This window comes from Zootermopsis nevadensis, unplaced genomic scaffold (assembly GCF_977971745.1).
Source record: "Zootermopsis nevadensis isolate Lab colony 2312 unplaced genomic scaffold, Znev_1.0 Znev_ptg000010l, whole genome shotgun sequence".
Lineage (NCBI taxonomy): Eukaryota > Metazoa > Arthropoda > Insecta > Blattodea > Termopsidae > Zootermopsis > Zootermopsis nevadensis.
This window is the reverse complement of record NW_028259142.1, coordinates 14,563,372-14,583,312: the sequence shown is the minus strand read 5'-3', so window position 1 is coordinate 14,583,312 and position 19,941 is coordinate 14,563,372. Positions and strand designations below refer to the sequence as shown.

At 35.9% G+C, this 19,941-nt stretch overlaps 2 protein-coding genes and 1 non-coding gene across 9 annotated transcripts in view; 1 reads left to right on the top strand and 2 right to left on the bottom strand.

Annotated features, from left to right (window-relative positions):
* LOC110841474 (smallish) overlaps positions 1-19,941 on the bottom strand; it is a 139,869-nt gene that overhangs the window by 5,982 nt on the left and 113,946 nt on the right. For 3 of the 7 annotated variants that reach the window (XM_087346557.1, XM_087346558.1, XM_087346556.1), the window contains 12 exons: positions 17,829-18,039; positions 14,894-15,091; positions 14,308-14,450; positions 13,969-14,086; positions 11,518-13,662; positions 8,789-9,106; positions 7,834-7,974; positions 7,258-7,372; positions 6,017-6,252; positions 5,544-5,676; positions 4,581-4,741; positions 3,720-3,791 (listed from right to left, as the gene is read on the bottom strand). In XM_087346557.1, the coding sequence (XP_087202683.1) occupies positions 3,720-3,791; positions 4,581-4,741; positions 5,544-5,676; positions 6,017-6,252; positions 7,258-7,372; positions 7,834-7,974; positions 8,789-9,106; positions 11,518-13,662; positions 13,969-14,086; positions 14,308-14,450; positions 14,894-15,091; positions 17,829-17,954 (3,906 nt within the window). In that variant the 5' untranslated portion in view covers positions 17,955-18,039. The remainder of the gene's footprint in view (positions 1-3,719; positions 3,792-4,580; positions 4,742-5,543; positions 5,677-6,016; positions 6,253-7,257; positions 7,373-7,833; positions 7,975-8,788; positions 9,107-11,517; positions 13,663-13,968; positions 14,087-14,307; positions 14,451-14,893; positions 15,092-17,828; positions 18,040-19,941) is intronic. The other 4 variants (XM_022087070.2, XM_022087071.2, XM_022087072.2 and 1 more) reach the window with 4 other exon arrangements.
* The window catches only part of LOC110841472 (C2 domain-containing protein 5), a 199,345-nt gene continuing 179,469 nt past the window's right edge, over positions 66-19,941 (top strand). Inside the window, exons 1-2 of the mRNA XM_022087057.2 lie at positions 66-1,131; positions 15,978-16,017. The gene's annotated coding sequence lies outside the window, so the exon portion shown is untranslated. The remainder of the gene's footprint in view (positions 1,132-15,977; positions 16,018-19,941) is intronic.
* LOC147874261 (U11 spliceosomal RNA) lies at positions 16,132-16,260 on the bottom strand. The gene has a single exon (XR_015534631.1). It is a non-coding gene; the product is annotated as a U11 spliceosomal RNA (small nuclear RNA).

Here is a 19,941-nt window from a genome sequence, read left to right as displayed (position 1 = left end):
GCCAACTGACAGATACTCACAGAACTTGGCTTGAGCATCATTAGAAACCTCCTTGTATTTTCAATCCCCCATTGCCTATAATACCAACAGCACATCTAATGAGATGGCATTAATGTCATTGGTAACATAGGATGCTGATAGTTTATTTAATAATAAAGATCTTGAAAATATGCAACATCATTAATGCTGTCTAAAATTTTGTATAGAAGTCACAAATGTGCCTATAAATTTTAAATTATTTTTTTACAAACATGACAGGATGTCACTAGTGGAACTTATACACAAAGCTGGATTACTAAAATGTATAGTTCTGTATAAATGTATAATCTTAACAAGAAATTTCTATTGGTGTCCCCATACAGATTAAGGTATTTCAAGCAAATCAGGTATCATCAGATCTTGTCTGGTGCGAATCAGGTTTATTATAAAGATGATTTTCTTATCTGACATTTTTAAAGATTGTAAAATGGCATAATTTTGTATTATTTTTAGAATGAACTAGTCCCTGATAGGATATATGTTAATTAAGTTACACACTATTAGGACTGAAGTAGAAATGAATCAATTTTATATCCAGAATTCATCCATGATTTGATAGCTTTGATCTGATGGAATTGTGGTTTTGAAGATTATAACACCCTGAAGATGGAGGCAGCATATTGGTAGGAAGATGAATATTACAAAGATGTGTTGGTGTATAGTGGCAGAATGTGCATACCCAGTCTCAAAATAATCCGTCAATGGGTTTATAAGTTAACAGGGGACTAAGTGTCTTAGGGTAATATGTAAAGTCGGCAATGAGTATGCTGCCTTATCGACTGAGTTCTCGAACTCTTGGCAGTTTCAATTTATTACGTACAGATGGCATCTAAGAGCAGAGACACCAAATTTAAAATGAGATTGCTAATGGATATTTTTTGAAGTAAATTGCGAACTATTTGCAGGCAGTCATTCAGATCTCAGTGACAGTGAATAAGTGATTAGTAGTGATAATTATATTTCTGATAATGTTCTAGTAGTCACTGTTTACAAAGTATGTGTTGTGAAAAGATAGGTTATAGGCTGGTGATAGTGTAAATAGTACCAAATGTTTGCTGGACATTTTCCCACACTCATCTGTAAATCACTCAGGTATGCTAATTACTATAAACCTTGAAAAAAAATTCTTAAGGAGCAGTAGGTGAGAATGGCAACCAGTTAGTCTGTCTTGAAAGTGCCTAGATAACATGAAGTATTTATTAAAATCAGAAAAAGAAAGATATACTGTTAATGATGTATGGTATATGAGAAGTTGAGCAAAATTTCAAATGCGTATCACAGGTATCTGGCAGGTAATAAAGTCCTGCAGATTATAAATTTCATCATTATCTGTATTAATTCAGAATTTGTTGGCTACTTCAAGAATAGCATGAAACATACTCTTACCTTTATGTTGTCTTCTACACTACATACGTGACTGACTGTAATGAAATGTTAATAATATAATGATACATTATATCCACTGTACAAGTGGCACACCCTTAATTGGTTAAAAGAATATAAGCAGAAGCTGAAAATGTTTTATTCACATTTTAAAGGAAGCTGGCATACTGTATATAATGTGAAGTTTCTAGCCCAAAGTTCAACCAGAATTGCATGCATGATATAGTGTAAGATGAACTATTAGACAGATATGTACATGTATTTGTGTGTACATATACTCACATGTGTGCACCCATACACCCCCAACATGCGCACACACACAGTGTCCCACCATGTAATTGACAGAATTCAGGATCATATTCTACAGATTACTTGAAGCAAGAAAGTCTTGTAAATAACGGTCTGATAAATTAAAAAAAAGTAAAGCCATCCCACTACACACCATGTAGGTCGTTTGGGGGGGGGGGGGGGGGGGGAGTGGCGGTATAGCTCCTACTCATTTCTGACCTTGGTACTAGATTGGGTTGAGTGGTCAGCGTCATGCCCCAGCTGTGCTTTACCCCCAGAAAGGAGGCTCAGTCAGTTTGAACGCAGAGGCTAGAGGAAAAATCCTCTGCCCCTCGGGGATCGAACCCATCGTCCAGCCCATAGCTAGTCACTATACTGACAGCTATCCGAGCTCCACAGGTTTGATAAAGTAGGATTTGAATTTCTAATGGCAGTGATTCATCTGTTATTAACATAAGTGCCAGACTTGACCACTTTGCTGTTTTATTATGGGGTTTTATTAAGTCTAAGGTGTACCATACTGGCAAGCTAGAAGCAAGGAAACAGTTATTACAGCACATAAATAAAGCCACTGCTGCAATAAGAAACAAAATTGATATGCATCAAAACATTAGACATTGAAGCAACACCTGCTGGCATGTATTTGTGCTGAAGGAAACCATTTTTAAAATGTAATTATTCATTTAGTGAAGTTAATTTATTGTAAACTACAATATATTTCACAATCCATCAGATTGTATCTTATGGATTATGGAATATATGGATAACGTATTACAGATCTTGATACAGTGATATAGAAATAACAGGAATAAAGATAGGTTTGAACTCTAAGTTGGTTATAAAACAGTTCAAAGGGATTCAAAACTGATCCTGAATTCAGTGCTACACTGTACTAGAATTTAACTTGGTAGTGATGATAAAACAAACAAACACTTTGTGTGTGCGTGTGTGTAAAACTAGGGTTTACATAAGGTATCTTACATTAGTTTTTATTGTCTGCTATTTTACCTGCATTATTTAATGTTTGTTAGTGCTATTAAATTTCTACTAAGCCCATATAATACCATGAACTACTTATTTCATTTCATGTAAGATATATCAAGACTGGGTTTGAGTAAGTCATAATTTCACATATCTCAGTAAGTAAGACAGAAACATTTATAGATTAAAGCTTACAATCTTTTATTTACACATTTTATTATCAATTATTTTTAATATTTATTAGTATACCAATTAAAAAGCTGACTTTAAAAGAAAGCTTTTCTTTTTTTTGGTGCTTTAAATCATCAACATTCGTGATGTTTCTACCAACATAGGTCATCTTGTGACGAAGTCTCTTCTGTTCTTTTGTATTCCCCTATAACCACTCCTCTTGTATCTGTTTCTACTCCTTCTTTATTTGTTTTGTATAACTATCCTCACTTGGTGTCTCTTAATGTCCATGGTATAAATGCAGACTCAAAGTTTTGTTCCAATATCTTGGTGGAATATTCAGAAATTTTTATAATAATATAACTGAACATCATAGTTGGATGGTTAACTGTTCTGATTCATATTTTGGAGGTCCCAGGTTCAAATATATGAGGTAATATGTCAAATTTCCTAATATTCAGTGAAGTTGATTGTTAATGAAAGTAAATTTTAATACCTTCACACTTTATATCTGAGGTATGCTGCATAATTTTAATCACTTATTCTATAATAATGACATTATGGAAGTGTGAGAGTATTATCTGACTTCTAAATTTAACCAAGGCCAGTTAGTACGAAATAATGTTAGAAAGAGAAAAAAAGGTTTGCTCACTACATAGCTCCATATCCCTTTTAATCAGAAGCAAAGCAGGTATAAAATACCTGGCATGCATGCAATATTTACAATAGCAATACATAGCTAAATTCACAAGAAAGTCACAGATAATGGAAATATACAAAGCACTTGATTCACAAAAGAGGTATATCTACTTTGATGCAAACATTGCCGGTATTTTTAGTTTAGAAATTACCCTCACCCCGGAGGTTGAGGTAACTCGTTCTTCTTTCCCTGTGACAGAAGGTCTCTTCTTGGGACTAGCAATTAAGCTCTGAAATAAGAGCAGAGCATATGATTTGAAATTTCATGGTGACTTAGACTCAACAGAATCCTCCTGGTCCATAAGCCAAATCAAGTAGTTATTTGTGGTACTCATTTACATAAAATCCCTGATGATGGAGACAAAGATGGTTCCCTAAATGTTCGTTTACTTTCACTATTTCACCTGGCTGATGGCTGGAGAGGATTTTATTGAAGTGCACATCAGTTAACACTAGGGACTGTCTCACATTCACATGATGTAATCATCATTATACTTGAAACAGTGTATTGTTACTGCACCATGATACACACCAATTTGCCTGAAGACAACAAATAATGAAACAGTTCTAACCTTGGAAGTGGATAAATTTGAATGGTCAGAACTTTACCCCTCAGGAAATATCCCACAGTACCCAATGAATGGGAGACTGGGTGGGCCCCAGAGCTGTTTTGGATGTAGTGGAAATAAAAGTTTGATGATAATAATGCTAGATGGTTTAATGGAGATAGTTCTCAAAATGGTGTTTTCTCTATTAAACAAACTTACATGGGTGGTAGCCTGAGAAAAATTCATTATATCCCTTCATGAGTCATATCTCAATGCAGTTCTATTTGAAAAAATATGTTAAGATGAAGCCCAGATTTCAATTCAGTTTCCAACAGAGTGCTGAATACTTAACAGCGTCAGAGATGTGTATGTACATATGTACAAATTTGTGCCAACCATTACTAAGCCCTGTACTTTTTATTTACAGCAATCAGCGTTCAAGCAGCTAGTTTAATACTCATTGATATTTACCTCTTGTTGCTTCAACTCCTGTTCTTTGGCTCTGAGTCGTAGATCTTCTTCACGACAAGCATTTTCTTTCATCTGCCTCTTTTCTTCTTCTTCTAATCTCTCCCATTCAAGTCTCATCTTTTCTTGCTCTAACTGATGAAGTTTTACAGTGAGTTTTTCACCTGTAATGAGTGCTCATTATGAGAATGTATTGTGTTATGTTGGATAATATAATAACGTGTAATACCATATAGTATGCCAGAAATTTTTAAAATGTTGGTTATGCCACCTATGTCAGACACCACAGGATAGATATGTTGGTGTTAAATTTATCTAATTTCATTTTTACATGAAAATACTCGAGAACAAAAAAAACAAAATTACATTCACAATAAAATAAAGAGGAGATTAAAATACACAGGCTCATGGAATCTGCAATGACCGCTTGACACAGCAGAAAGTGAACCACTGGGAAGGAGTCAGTAATGATACAGAATAAGTTAGTGCATGCTAGTTGGTGGCTTCTGAATTAATGTGGGACTTTCTGTATATGGGAAGTCGTAAGTGCATATTTTGAGATGGTGAGCCATATTTCAAACAGGCAGTAGACAGATGCTTAAGGTTAGGTAACTATATTCCCACGATTTCTTAGTATATTTCTTCTTGAAGTAATTGGATTCTAGTCTTAATAATTTTCATCAAAGAATTGTCCTATCAAACTCTATCTGTGATGACCTCTGTTTCTTTTGCCATTGGATTCACAGTACAGCATAGTATACTGTATGACTTTAATGTTTATTTATTTATAATTTATTTAACAAACAGGGATGAAGAGAAAATACTATAACAATTAAACTGAAGTCATATTGTCCAATTATACATGGGAATGAGAAAAGGATACAAAGAATAATGTTGGAAAAACAAGAAGAAAATCCTTTTTTTCATTGTGTAAATAGATACATACACTATTGTCTTCTTACTCACCAATATCCTTTTCTTCAGAAGTTTTGATATTTCTGTACTGCCACTGTTCTTCTTTTTCGAGAATCTCTATAATTTCTCTTTCTTTCTTCATTATTTCGTCTTCTTCTGATGTTATGCTAGCAGTACCATAAATCTGCAACAATAATTTTGTCACTTCAAGATTTCTAAGATTTTATATGCTACACATCCTGCCCATCTCATAATCAATCTGTGTTCTTCCCTTATATTGATAGATCTTAATGTCCATATAAAATAAAAGGTAAAATTTCAGTCTAGTGTTAATTAAACCTGTAATGTCTGCATGTCATAGCGCATGTCTGATCTAGTCAAACATGAATCCCAGTAACATAATGCTAAACCATTTAAAGTCTGGTCAGCAGTACTGTAGTGTTCAGATCCCCTATTCCAGTATGATAAATGTTATATCACAAAAAATATGATTGGAGAAGTTAAAAGTCCCATTTCACGCTTACATCACTGTTTTGTCTGCTATGTTGGGCTGATAAAACGTCTGGTGTTAAGGATAGTTTTCCCAGCCAGTCATCTGAATGTGCTCTCTCTAACTCAACTCCAGAATCTCGACTGTCCGTTGTTTCTCCATGGTTAGAGTCTGTCTCAGAGCAGATGGACTGGCGGTATAGCTGTTGTTCTGATCTTCTCTCCTCAACAAGAAATGTAGTCATGTCTGGTGGTGGAGCCACTTTTAACTCTGTTAACAAAAGATAATTAAATTAACCAATGAGAATAAAGTTTTAGTTATTACACAGGCTTTTAAAATGAAATAAAGTTTAAGGTAAACTAATCCTTCTGGAGACATTTCAGAGATGATGACCCTAATGAAGGAGGCAGTAAGCTTCTCTAAAATGTCACTCACTATCTAGCAGAAGACTTCATACTTGTTGCTGAACCTTAAATCTCATCATATAATAATAAGTTATAATTCTTGATGATATCATGTAGATGTAGACTGAAACAAATGATGGTAAGCAGAACTACTTGTTATGCTGTGATCTTGGTCCCCTTAATTTGAATGACCCCTGCTTTTATTACATAAGATTTTCTGTTACCATAAACTTTAGGTAAAGTGTGGGACTTTAGAATTGGAAGCAATGAATGAAAATATATTATGAAGCCAGTGTTACATCCATTTCTCATACAGTGTCAGTAATGTAGATCAGTTGTACCCAACGTGGTGCCCGTGGACGCCATGGCGCCCGCCAAGGCTTTTTTTGGGTGCCCACGTTGATACGGAAAGAGATTATACTGAATAATGATGGCCGTTCAACCACGAACATTATAAAATCAAAGCACAGATCTCAACTTACTGACGCCCATCTTGACGATTGTTTGCGAGCAGCAACATCATCCTACACTCCCAAATTTGAAAAACTGGCCGATGAAATGCAGTGCCAAACTTCCCACTTGAGTAATAATAATTATACTTATAAAACTACGTATTTTTTGATTGCGTGGTTTCTTGTATCATTAAACGTCGTGTTGTCTTGTGTATTATTTGGTGTTCATATTTTGTTTGTCCAGAGAAAAGAAAATTTGGCTTTGTTAATTGATTGGAGCCCGCCACGATCTCATAAACTCTCAAATGTGCCCGTAGGCACAAAAAGGTTGGGGACCACTGATGTAGATCACAGAAGGCATTAGTTCTGTTTACTTATGTTTGTAGTTACAATGAGTATTACTAATGGCATACACATACCTGGTTCTAAGTAACTATCATCATTTCCACCTTCAATACCAAGGAAATCTGAACGTTTCCTCCACATCTCCTTTTTGATACGTTTTGTTGAATCCAGCCGTTTTAGGGATGTTACCTGAAAGATATTTAATAAACATAACATTTAATATTACAAGAACTCAACCCATAGAAGAGAAAAAAACAATAATAGCCTTGTAGTATTTTAATTTAAAATTGAATTCCTAATTTCCAAATTTTATAGCTGAACTATATGCTGTCCATAAAAACAGAACAGTCGGTAACTGTGGAAGAATATATGACTTAAGGCAAAATACGTTCACCCTGAAATATAAAAATATGCAGTTTTATTTGTAAATTTATGAATGCCAAATTAGTTTCACTGAATAACCAGAATCAGCCAAACAAAACAAATTACCTGAAATCAAAGAAATGTTAGATTTCTGTGTGCATTGTAAATTAAGCAATCCTCTCCTATAGGCTTTTGCATGAAATTTAATATTTCACATGTTCTGGGTGACTAAGGTCTTTCTTGAAAATTGCATATATTAACAGCACACATATTAACATAAAACTTACTGGAGGCACTTCATCGTCACTGAGTTCTGTTGGTGGCGGTGGAGGTTTCTCTTTAGGGGGTTCTGTGCTTGTTGGGGGTCCCAGAGGGAATGCAAGTTCTGACACAATCTCAACATCACTTGAGAGGTTCAGAGGTGGGATCTGTCAGAGCAACAATAATCAAACACTTCAAATTAGATATCTTGCACAATACAAACTCCTCTGCATTGATCTACATTCTAATCCTTTGATCCTTTAATATCCACTCTTACTATACAACCTAGTATATCAGCAAGGTTCCATGTACTATCAGTGAATTTTTTATGTAAACATCTTAGGAGGAAAAGGGAGAAGTATTAATATATCAGTGTCCCGCGCCATAGCCGCGCGGTCTGAGGCATCATGCTTCGGACCGGCAATACGGGATGCGCGCTGGTTCGAGTCTCGGGGGAGAAGTAAATTTCTCATGAGCTTTCGACCGGTGTATGGAACCGTGAGGAAATTGGGGAGCTACAATGAGTAGTGTAATCCGGTCATGAAAACTAGCAATGGCTGGGGGTCCGTCGTGCTGACCACACGTCACCCTATATCTGGTTGGATGATCGTCCACCTCTGCTTAGGCATGTGAACGTCAGGCCAGCTAGTCAGCTTTGGCTCTCTGGAGCTGTTACACCACGGATTTAATTTTTTTAATTAATATATCAGTGAAAGTCTGTGTATTGTACACACCTACAGTTCTTTAAGATTTTCACTATTACACACGACTAGCAATAATTTTGTTTTGTTGCCAAAGCACAAGAATTTACAAGTGAAGTGTGAGATATAAGCAACTTGTATTTCACTCAGTCACTCCCTCTCTCTCTCTCTCTGCATGCCACCTGCCTTCATTCCCGTTGTTAACTTTCGTATAAAGGATTAAAACTGGTTACATCATATACTCATAAAGAAATTACTGTAACAGAAGAAAATATTTCACCTGAATTGTAGTTATGGGCAGAAAAACATCTTCGTCACAATTCCTGGGTAAACTGCCCAGGACAGATGATTTCTCCTCTTCCTTCACATCAGAAGGCACATTTTGAGTAAAGCTCTCTGAAGAAGGCAACTGTTTCACATTACTGCAACTTTTTAAAGCAGAATTTCCTTCCTGTTTTACATTTTCTACATTCACATTCGGTATGTTGACATCCTCTAATTTATGCTGAGCATCACATTTTTCATTGTAAACATCATGTTCTTCACATCCTGCCATGTAATTTAGCAGCATTATCTCTTGTTTAAATTGTTCAGGTTCCTGTGAGCAAATGACAAAAACGTTAGTTCACTCATTTAACAATTTACTAAATATATCAGGCCTTACCTAATGAAATTTCCTTTACCATACTGTTACTGCTTAAAAATGATGCATGTATCTGCTCTTAAGATACCTTACAAGTGTAGCAGACCACTGTTACCAATTCATTATCTCACACATTATCACTGAAGCTGAAGGTTTAACTGATAAGGAGTCTGAAATGCAATGCAAATAACAGGTGCCAGAATCTTCCGTACAAACCTCAATTATGGTTATATGCTATACGTTTTTTATAACATGGTGCCGAATTTCTGTCACTCAAGTAGAGAAACTGAACTCCTAAATGCTTATCAGAATTTAAAAAGGAAACTTATGCTATATTTCATATACTTATCAACCTGGAAAACAACATCACATTGATAAGCACAAGTGCTATTGATTGCTTTACAACATGCTTCAATATTTTGAAGAAATCAATTTCCTGTACGTACGATTCACCATCATATAAAATTTAAGCTCTTCACAGTGATAATCAGAAACAATGATTTCTCAATGATGGTGAAAATTTAGCATAATTATACGTCATTTCTATTTATATCTACAAACTTAATTTTAACTTTTAGCCTGACATAGAAATATTGCAATTGAAGTTATCCTGATCAGTACCAGAAATTACTAACAAAATGTTACCATTACAAATTTCATTGTGTAGTTATCTAGTGGACTATTTTGTTTTATTTATAGCTTGTTTAATGAAGCTTTTAGTATCTATATTAAATAGCACTGGATGAGAGGATGACAATTAGTAATGAATTAGGAAGGAAGTGGTGATGGCCTAATTTAAGGTACTATCCTGGCATTTGCCTGGAGGGACTGAGGGAAACCACAAAAACCTCAGGAAAGCTGGTCTCCAAGCCGATATTTGAACCTGGGACCTCTCAAATATGATGCAGGAGAACTAACCACTTAAGTATGATGTTTAGTTCTGGTAGATTAGTATTGATATGGTACACATTCATAAAATGGCATTTATTGCAAAACTACTACAATAAACTTTAGTGTGCAGGAATAGTTTTATATGAAGAATTTAACCATAAGGTATGTGAAATAGTTTTATGTATTATAAGTACCAACAGAATAATTTCAAAACTACTTTACTTCCACAACCTTCTAATGAAAGATATCTTCTGCTTCAACATCTAGCTGAAATTAAAGGAATTTTTTCTATGTCAGAAATTAGAATATTTCAAGTTTTGCTTATACTTTCAATTTCCAAAGACAACACTTATTTCAAAGGACATTACAGAAAGTTGATCTTTGGCTAGTCAAGAGAATATAATGCATATTCCTGCAAACACAATTACACCATTTAGAAATTAACATGTATGTAACTTACACCGGGGCTATATTTTTCTAGCATTATGCATAAATACTGCTTACTGGCACCATGTTTCATGATATAAAAATAAGATCATGCTCCTAAAATGAATAAATAATGGAAATATGAATTGTTTTGTTGAAACTCTATTTTATTTTTATTCTTGTAAAAAATTAAAATTGCTACACCCCACCCTTCATATATGCATTCAGGCATCTTTAGAACAAAATATTTCTAAGAACAAGTTAAATGTTCTCCACATTCATTGACTGTGTTCTTTGAACTAATAACGTATTTGGGATTAATTTTCAGATATGGCTTATCCATAAGTACACATCAGTCTTCTTAACAACAGGAAGATAATGTACACTTTACATAAGGGGATAGTATTCAATGAACTTATCTTGCTTTTGCATGTAGATTATAATTAGTACTCGTGAAAGGAAGACAGATTATATTTCTTAGGCAGTGAGTAAGAAGGGCTTAAGTCAACAGAACTTATGGTTGACTTAAGCCCTTCTTAACAGTCACCAGATATGTATATATACACACAGACAATTTTTTCTGATGTTAACTCAGACATCAAATCTATGGATTCCAACATAAACTGATAATTAAATCATATCTGGGTTATCAATTGCAGCCTTCACAAGGTTGGAATTTAATCAGTTCATAACCTACAGTTATTATTGGTGCGTCTGTTACAATGCATCATACGTAATTAACAAAATCGTTCAGTGGGTGTCCAAGCTCCAGGGCATTTGGGCACTCACTGAATGATATGGTGGGGGGGGGGGGGGGGGGGACGACGACACAGCCCCTGAATTTCCCTTACCTTCAGTTTAACTTTTAAACTAATCTTCATCTAACTGACAGAGATGTGCACAGCTCACCTACCAACTGAATAATTTACATATGGTAAAAGATTTATTACATGCTCAACGGGAAAACAACCACCAACTGCACCCAAAACATGCATTTTACATTACGAGTAAAAACTGTGAAGATTGATTTTATATGACACATAGCTAACCTGGAAGGGTATAACCCTGGAGTTAGGTACTTCGATGTAGGGGGTGGGAGGTGGGGACTTCACAGCTCCATTTGTACCACCGCCATCAATGATTATCTTCTCACACACCTCCACCACTGTTTTCCTTTTATCTGCCACCAAAACCTTTTTCTGGAAAGGAATAGGGTCCTCGTTTCTCATGCGGGCCACATTTGTAGTGGAAGCATCTTCTACAGGAAGGTGTTCGGGAAATTGTTCAGTAGTTTCTGATTTGATGAGTGGAATGGAAGAGTCATTATTGTCTGTTTCCACCACCCCATATGTTTGCTCTGATAGCTCAGGTAGGACAGTCTGAAGACAGGTTAGTGCTGCGTTATCATTTTGTATATAACACTGATTTTTTGAGTCAAGAGAATTGTTAACTAGTTCTGCTACATTTGTAAGTGTGTTACTGAAATCTGCTGTATTTTCACTACCTACACATGAAAACTCATTAATTGTGTTTGAATGACCCAAAGGAATTTCCATCACCAGGGAGCAACATTCAAGACTGGTAATGCTGGCATCAGCGCGCTCTGAACATTGTGGGACTTCAGCATCAACTGAATTATAATTTTCTTCCACCATTAATGAAGTTGATGGTGGTGATGATACTTGGGCATCAGGTTGAGGACTTACAGAATTGCCTTTGCTGTCCAGTACTTGTTGCACACCCACTTTTGCCACCACAGGTGCTAGTGACCCCAAGTTGCCTTTCACATCCAAGAATGCCGTGGTCATTTCTGTTGGATCTGCGGCGAAATTATGTGATGGATCTGAAACAGGGGACTTCTGGTCGGCTCTTTGGCTTCCCAAATGTTTCTGATTCACAATTTCAACTTCAAGATGGTATATATCCACTCCACTGCTGCTTGTTTCAAGGTGTGGGACTACACTATTAATTGTGGTTATGATTTCTCCATCATCTACTGGTTCATCAGCCTGGCTGACTGAACATGACACATCAGCTGTATGAATGCCACTGTCATCTCTGTCTGTATCACCACTCTGAGAAGAGAAAACTAGCATTTCAGTGGAAGAAGCAGATGCAGGATAATTTCTTGCATGTCTGCAACAGTCTAGATCCTCAAGGCTCTGGACCCTCTCAAAGGCATCATTGCAAACGTCAGTTGAACCTTCCACATCCAAACTGTCAAGTGATCGATGAAACTGTTGTCTCTTAGTTTCATAAATAACATCTTCTTCGGGACTTGATGACCTTACAGACCCTACCCCTGGATCCTTAATACTGTCAATACCATTGAAAGCTTTCTCTTCAGTACTGTGGAGATTTGTCAGCTTTGCTTGTAAACTGGGATCTTTCTCAGCCGTACTGTTCATATGACCATCTTTGTTGTATGCGGAGTCGAGATTTGATAGTCGTTCCTTGACCGATTGTGAGAGATTACCTGACATCTGCTCATTCTCTCCTTTGTTCTCTAACTGTGACAGTCTTTTTTGGACAGACGATGTGGAAGAGAGATCACCATTTGAAAACCTGTGTCTCAGTTGTGCAGAATCCTTTCCATTAATGTTTTCTGATGACTTCAGCATGACTTTCTCTTTGTCCTTGTTTGTAGAATGTGACAGACTGTCTTGGTTTCCTTCCAAAAGTCTTCTACCTGGTTTTGATACTTGCTCACTGAGCTCACAAGCTCTCTCAAACATTTCCCTTCTTTTGAGTACATCTCCTTTAACCATAGGCATCTTTTTACCATTAACTGTATTACTGTTTAGTTCTGTAGAACTGTGCCTCCTTTTCTCCAATGCTGACAGTTTTTCCTCAATTTTTGCTCCAGACTGTCTTCGTGGTGTATGTGGAGGAGATGGCAGACCCTTTGTATGATGTCCATTAGACATCTTCTCTGGGCTAGACTCCAAAATGTGAGACTTTTCAAGTTGTTCTATGCTGCTGTTCAGATTAGTTCTTGTCACAGCTGTTCTTGATTTCACTCTTGCCTCTGCAAAGTTAACATAGCCTTGGATTGCCCTTTCATACGTATATTCTTCAGGTTCTGGTGATGAAACTGTTGCTGCTGAAGAAGCATCATCATCATGATGACCATTCTTACCCTGTTTGCCATTCTGATTCACATGAAGCTTTCTGTCAGTTTCTTCTTTTTCATTCTGTAAAATACATACATTTATTTCAGTACTATTGCATGAAAAATATTATTCTTTTAATAATATGTAGTTATTAAATACATTCATGTCTGCACAGACTTATAAAATTCTAAAATCTGGCTTTAAGCCCAGTGAGGCATTTAATGCATTATTCACAAAGACAAAAGGAAGGACGAAAAATGCATATTTGTATGGGAGTTCAATGGATATAAACAGAATTATTATGTAATCCCCGAACCTGAATTATATTTCATCAATGACTGTAACCATCATGGCAGTGGAAGTCAACTGTATTTTATTCTAACTTACATGCTCATAATCTTCACTGATAAGGCTTTTGTCACTTGCACCAATACCCAAATCACTAAGGTCATTCGCATCATCATCTTTGTACAACACCAGGCTTGATTTTCGTCCACGGGAATTCCTAGTAAAATCAATTTTAACTATTAATAACAGCAGATTTGAAATTAAATACATATAAAATTGCTGAGTGTGCATGTGCACATATATGTACAACAAACAAGGAATGAAAGCTTTGGATTTGGAAAACACATTACATTAAACCACATGATTATGTATTTCAATTAAACGAGGCATTAAATTTAATTAAAATAGTGAATTTAGATAAGGAATTATGATATTTACCGTTCCTCCATCATCTCACTGAATGTTTTGCTTCGTCTTCGATTTCGGTCATATTCCTCCATTTCAAACTTCTTTACTTCTACTACTCGCTCAATAATGTGTTCCTGTCGCTTCCGACGACTGCTCTTCCAGTTATCTAAATTCTAAAGAGAGACAAGAGTGCATACTTATGGCCAAGACATTACACACACACATACATTCTCTCTCTCATATTTATGTATGTATATATGTAGGTATGTAAATATGTACATGTACATGGTAAATATTTACATCATGACTGAGTCAGTCTGTAGTAAATAATATAAAATATATGTGATGTCACATTCTTTTTAGAATTTGAATTTCAGTGACACATAAGAATAATTCAGTGTTTAATTCTTGCATTATGCTAACTTTAATGTATAAGTTAAGTTTAATTTACAAAGAAATGTCATAGAATAATGTGTATGCATAAGATAATAAATATGCAAAATCATTATTTAAGTACAGTTTATTTTAAGAAAACCCAGTTTAAGAATAGGTATATATCAAAACAAATCAGCAATTTCATTATTTCATTACAGTTTATTTTAAGGGCATCACTTACAGACTGCCAGTCTTCTGCTTCATCCCGAACTTCTTTTGTCACCTTCTTAATTTCCTCCACTTTCTTGAGTTGTTCTTGAGCTGATTTATACAAGCTAGCTGGTCCCACTTTAATAAATTGGAGTGGATTAGCAGCTGGCTTTGGTGCAGTCACTTTGGTAATTCGTGTAGGGATGTATTCAACATTTTCTTGTGAGAGCTGAAACACAAAAGCAAGAAATAAAACAAGCTGTAGACTTGAGGACAGACTTTAAACTAGTTTTATTATTTTGGAGAAAAGGTCTGTGAAAATACTTGTGCATTTGTCATTATTCATCTACTGTTTAACCCACAGAACTTTGTAATAGTTTAAATCATAATAAATTTACAGATTAAAACAGGGTGTAATGAAAGAATTTAAGTAGAAAAAGTGTGTGTGTATAGTATATAGTGTATATAGAGTTTATGTAACACGCACTACACAAACTCTCTTATACACAAGATGGCTGTCTTATGGGATGTTGTGCTGTGTAGTATGCTAGATGTTTGCCAGTGTTTCGGAGGTCCTTCCTGCCTCTGTCATCAGGGTGATTGGTGTGTTTGTCCTATTTCTGTAAGATTTATTTGAATATTATCATCCAGTTTTCCAGGCAGTCCTTTTGGGTTTTAAAGCCAAGATTCTGAATGCATTTATAGTTTCCTTTATGTGTTATATTTGTCCCACCTATCTCATCCTCCTTGATTTAACCATCCTAATGATATTGGTTCAAATCATGAAGTTCCTCGTTATGAAACTTCATCTACCTGATACTCCTGTTGCTTGTATGTATCAATGTTCTTCTCATATTCTTTTCTCAATTATGAATATTCCTTTAAACATTATCTGAAGAGTAAGAAAGATGATGTCACTATATAAATGTGATAAAATACAAGAACTACAGTATTAGAACCATGTGGCATTGAAAGAAGTATATGCGCATCTTCTGAAAATATACAAAAACTACGTTATTCAAATAAAATTTACAATATCAACTAATTTTAATAACTTAAACTGAGTTCAGATTTCCATTGCCATCCCTATTTTAATCTTTAATTTTAATTTACAGGCTCAATCCCAGTGGTGTAATAATTGAAATGGACGTATATGTGAGTACATTATACAACTTCATTTTGTATAGCTCCATCCTTAATGGGGTTATTAATGAACCATTAAAACATTTATCAAATGTTAGTTTAGATTACCACAATGAAATTATAATTGGGGGCGCTGGTGCATATAGACAGCCAACTGCCCCTCAGAAACAAAAATTATGTGTTGAGTATGTCTTGATCACCATACCCCATAGACCTTACGATCTACGTGCTATCAAAGCAGCAAACACCCTTTTTTGGAATTTCTGGATTTTACGTTCAATAATATGATATAGGTAACGAATAGCATTAGTGGTATTTAAGTAAGTGGATGAAGTTGTTATTTTATTCTTTAGGAAATCAACAAAACAAGTAAGACAGTTCTGAGTATGTAATTTCAGTATCGTAGTACAATGGGCATTTTCGCATCCGGTTTAAATACGGCTATAATAATAGTAATAGAAATTTATTATAATGCTGAATTATCACACTGCCATCTACCGACCGGTATGAGATCTAAAATTGAAATGTCGCCAACAGATGGCACCAGCAGTATAAAGTTTTCACCATTGATTTAAGCTTATAGGCAAGAATGAAAACAGTTCCGAAGGTAGAACTGAGGATAATCTAGAACTAAACACAGAGAAAACTAAATACGTGTTTATGTCTCGTCGCCAGAATGCAGGGAGGAATCATAACATAAAGATAGCTAACAAATTCTTCGCAACTCTGGCAATCGCATATGCGAACGACAGTAACAATAAAAATTGCATTCACGATAAAATTAAGAGCAGTTTATATTTGGAGAGTGTTTGTTTATCAGAAAACGTTGGTTTTCCCTCTTCTATGCAAATATTAAATCAATTGTACACAATTAAGAATATATGTGTTGTCTTTCATGGGCTTGAAACTTGGTCTCTTATATTAATGGTAGAACTTAAATTGGTGTGCTGAGAAGAATATCTGAACTTAAGAGGCAGGTAATAACAAGGGATGGAGAAAACTGCACAAGGACGAGCTTTATAACATACGCAGTTCTCATCTGTCACAGACACGCCCTGCTTATTTCATCCTAGTTGACTTGGTCACCTTTTTCACGAAGACCCTATGAATGATTTTGCTTGGAGACCCTGAAGTGGAGAACCACTTTTGCTATCTAACTGTATATGGGAGTAAAATATTAAAATGAATTTTAAAGAAACAAGGTAATGACGTTGTGGTCTGGCTCACGACAGGGCAACTGGCGGGCTCTTGTGGAGAGGTGATGAAATTTTTAGGCCCCATTAAAGGCGGAGAATTTGTTGATCTTCCTGAAACTCAGCTTCTCAGGATGCATCGTGCTCCACAGATAACTGTGTTATGGATATTTAATACGTTCTTTGCACAAAGTGCACAAATGAAAGCACAATAGACAGGTGGTGCCCGTTCGTTCGAAATCCGAAACTTGAACGCATTTTGGTAAAATCTAGTAAGGTATATCGGGGTCTACATCATCACTAGCCACGGAAAATCTATTTTTGATTTCTGTCGCTTCAATATAGCCCTTGCTACGCACTAACGTAAGTTCAAATATAACTTACCAATTCTGTCAAAAATCGGTCCATCGTAAACGATTTCATCCGTTAACATATACATCTTTTATCGGAAACATTATTTTTACATTACGCTTATTTAATGGAATACAATTATAAACAATTTCTGCCTCTGCTGAGCGAAAAAGGCCACAGATAAATACACGCTTACGATTGTTAGATTAGGTTAGGTTAGGTTAGGTTAGGCTAGAAGCATTCTTCCTAGTTAAGTGACATACGTATAATGGAACAAACCTGACGGACATGACTCGTGTCTGGTAAGTTCGTATCGGACGCATTGCTGTGTCGTCTGTCTGTTGCGTCCCGGCGAGGTGGCGGGTTATCCAGTGTCCCCGAAAACCGACGCATACTCCCCGGCATACTGTTCTTTAGCTTATAGTTAAATTTTCTGCTGCGTATGATTTCCGGCGTGGAGATCACATCACGTTCCCATCTTAGAGGCTTTCTGAAACACACAGATCAACAATAATAATATATCTAAATATGAAAAACGACTAGGGATAGTTGACTGCATGGAAGGGGTCACAGAGACAATGTGAACCTTTCATTATTTGCATTCAGGAATCATCGCTGATGAAACTGCAGAAATTAATTAACCTGTCACAGAAAGACGTCCGAATCAGAAACATTTTATTCTTGTGGAACCAGGAAACTTGTGGATTACCTGGTCAAATATATGTGTAAATTCTGTGTGATTATTTTTGTCAAAACGTATAACAAAATTATCTTTAATTTCTACTTTCGTTATACAGTTTTAAAATTTAATCTGTTGCCATCAATATTACACATCAGCAAGGAAACTGCGACTAAAGATAAATATCACAAAATACAACATTCTTTACGGGTCTCTGCTTATAATCGAGTTTTGAATTAATGTTTTATTAGTTTATTTCTTTCATTAACGTCTTTGTACTTACATTACATGGCTGGGAGCAAATATATCTTTGTGCAGACCGACTGATCTTCAGATGTTCTTTGCAGAACTGAACATGCTACGTCTTTTGTTTTACCATCACAAAGCTTCAGTCAACATAATTCGAATTCCTTTTGTTGCCTCTATGTTGAAGAATTCTTAGATTATATCTATGGGAGGTTCAGGGGGGGGGGGGGGCAGATGAAAGGTCATTTACAATAAAGTATTTTTTTATATTCTCCCAGCGATATACAGAAAATCCGCATTGGCTTCATTTTATGTTCTCGTGTTTAGCCACAGATGGCATCAGTGTCTAGAATACGTTCTTCATAAAAACCGAAAATTATAGTCATGTATCACGAAAATTATATGAGGAAATTGGGAGAAGTTGAAAAAAGAAATTACCTTCAAACATTATTAGGTCTTTCCATGCCGAAATATTTTAAGATTTATCAGTCAGTATAGTGACTGGCTACGGACTGAACGACCGGGGTTCGATCCCTGATGGGGCAGAGGATTTTTCTTCTAGCCTCTGCGTCCAGTCCGGCTCAGGGGCCCACCCAGCCTCCGATCAAATGGGTACAGGGGTTAATTCCCAGGGGTAAAGCGTGGGCCGGTGATTTCGCTGACTCCCACCTAATGCCGAGGTTAAGAATGAGTAGGAGCTATACCGTCTCTCCCCCCAAGCGCCTACATGGCTTTACTTTTACTTTCGCACTATAACAGGCCTAACCTATAACATTACACAAGGTTAGAAGTAATTTTCTTGCGTATTTAACTAAACACTTATGATATTGGAAAATGTTTCAATTCGGTGACGAGAGAACCCCAAGTTTCAAATCAATTCTGATCGTAATAACGATAGCCTATCTATATATTTTGTCAGCAACCAAGCCTTTTACGATACCCCGTGTCTGAGAAAATCGAGAAAGTGCTATTGACATTTTGCAAATTAGGTACTATATTTGACCGATATGGACCAAAGTTAAATTCGCCGGACAAATTCAGTAGACACTCCGAGTTCCACATTTAATGAAAATTCATTCAGTAGTTTCAGATGATACATTCGGACAGACACGACCTCCATAAAGAAAGCATAAAAAGAGTTTTCGGGAGAAAGCTTTTGTTTTTTTTAATTGGGATGAGGTATGACTGACACTATTTGTTACCCTCACTTCTGACGCCATATTTGTTTGTTTTGTTGTTTTTGTTGTTTGTTGAAAGCATGGGGGAAAAGGATAGTGCGATATACATGCCAGATTTAGGGGCATTCTGTAAATGATAGATAATTGAGAAGTCATTAATTTCTCGTTTAGTAAGCAGGAGACATTGAGAAGTGAGATTTGTTGTTTTCGTCCCTACAAACAGCCAAGCGGTCACTGAAAACAATAATAAAGGCACGAGAGTTACTTGTATAGAACTGATACTGTATTA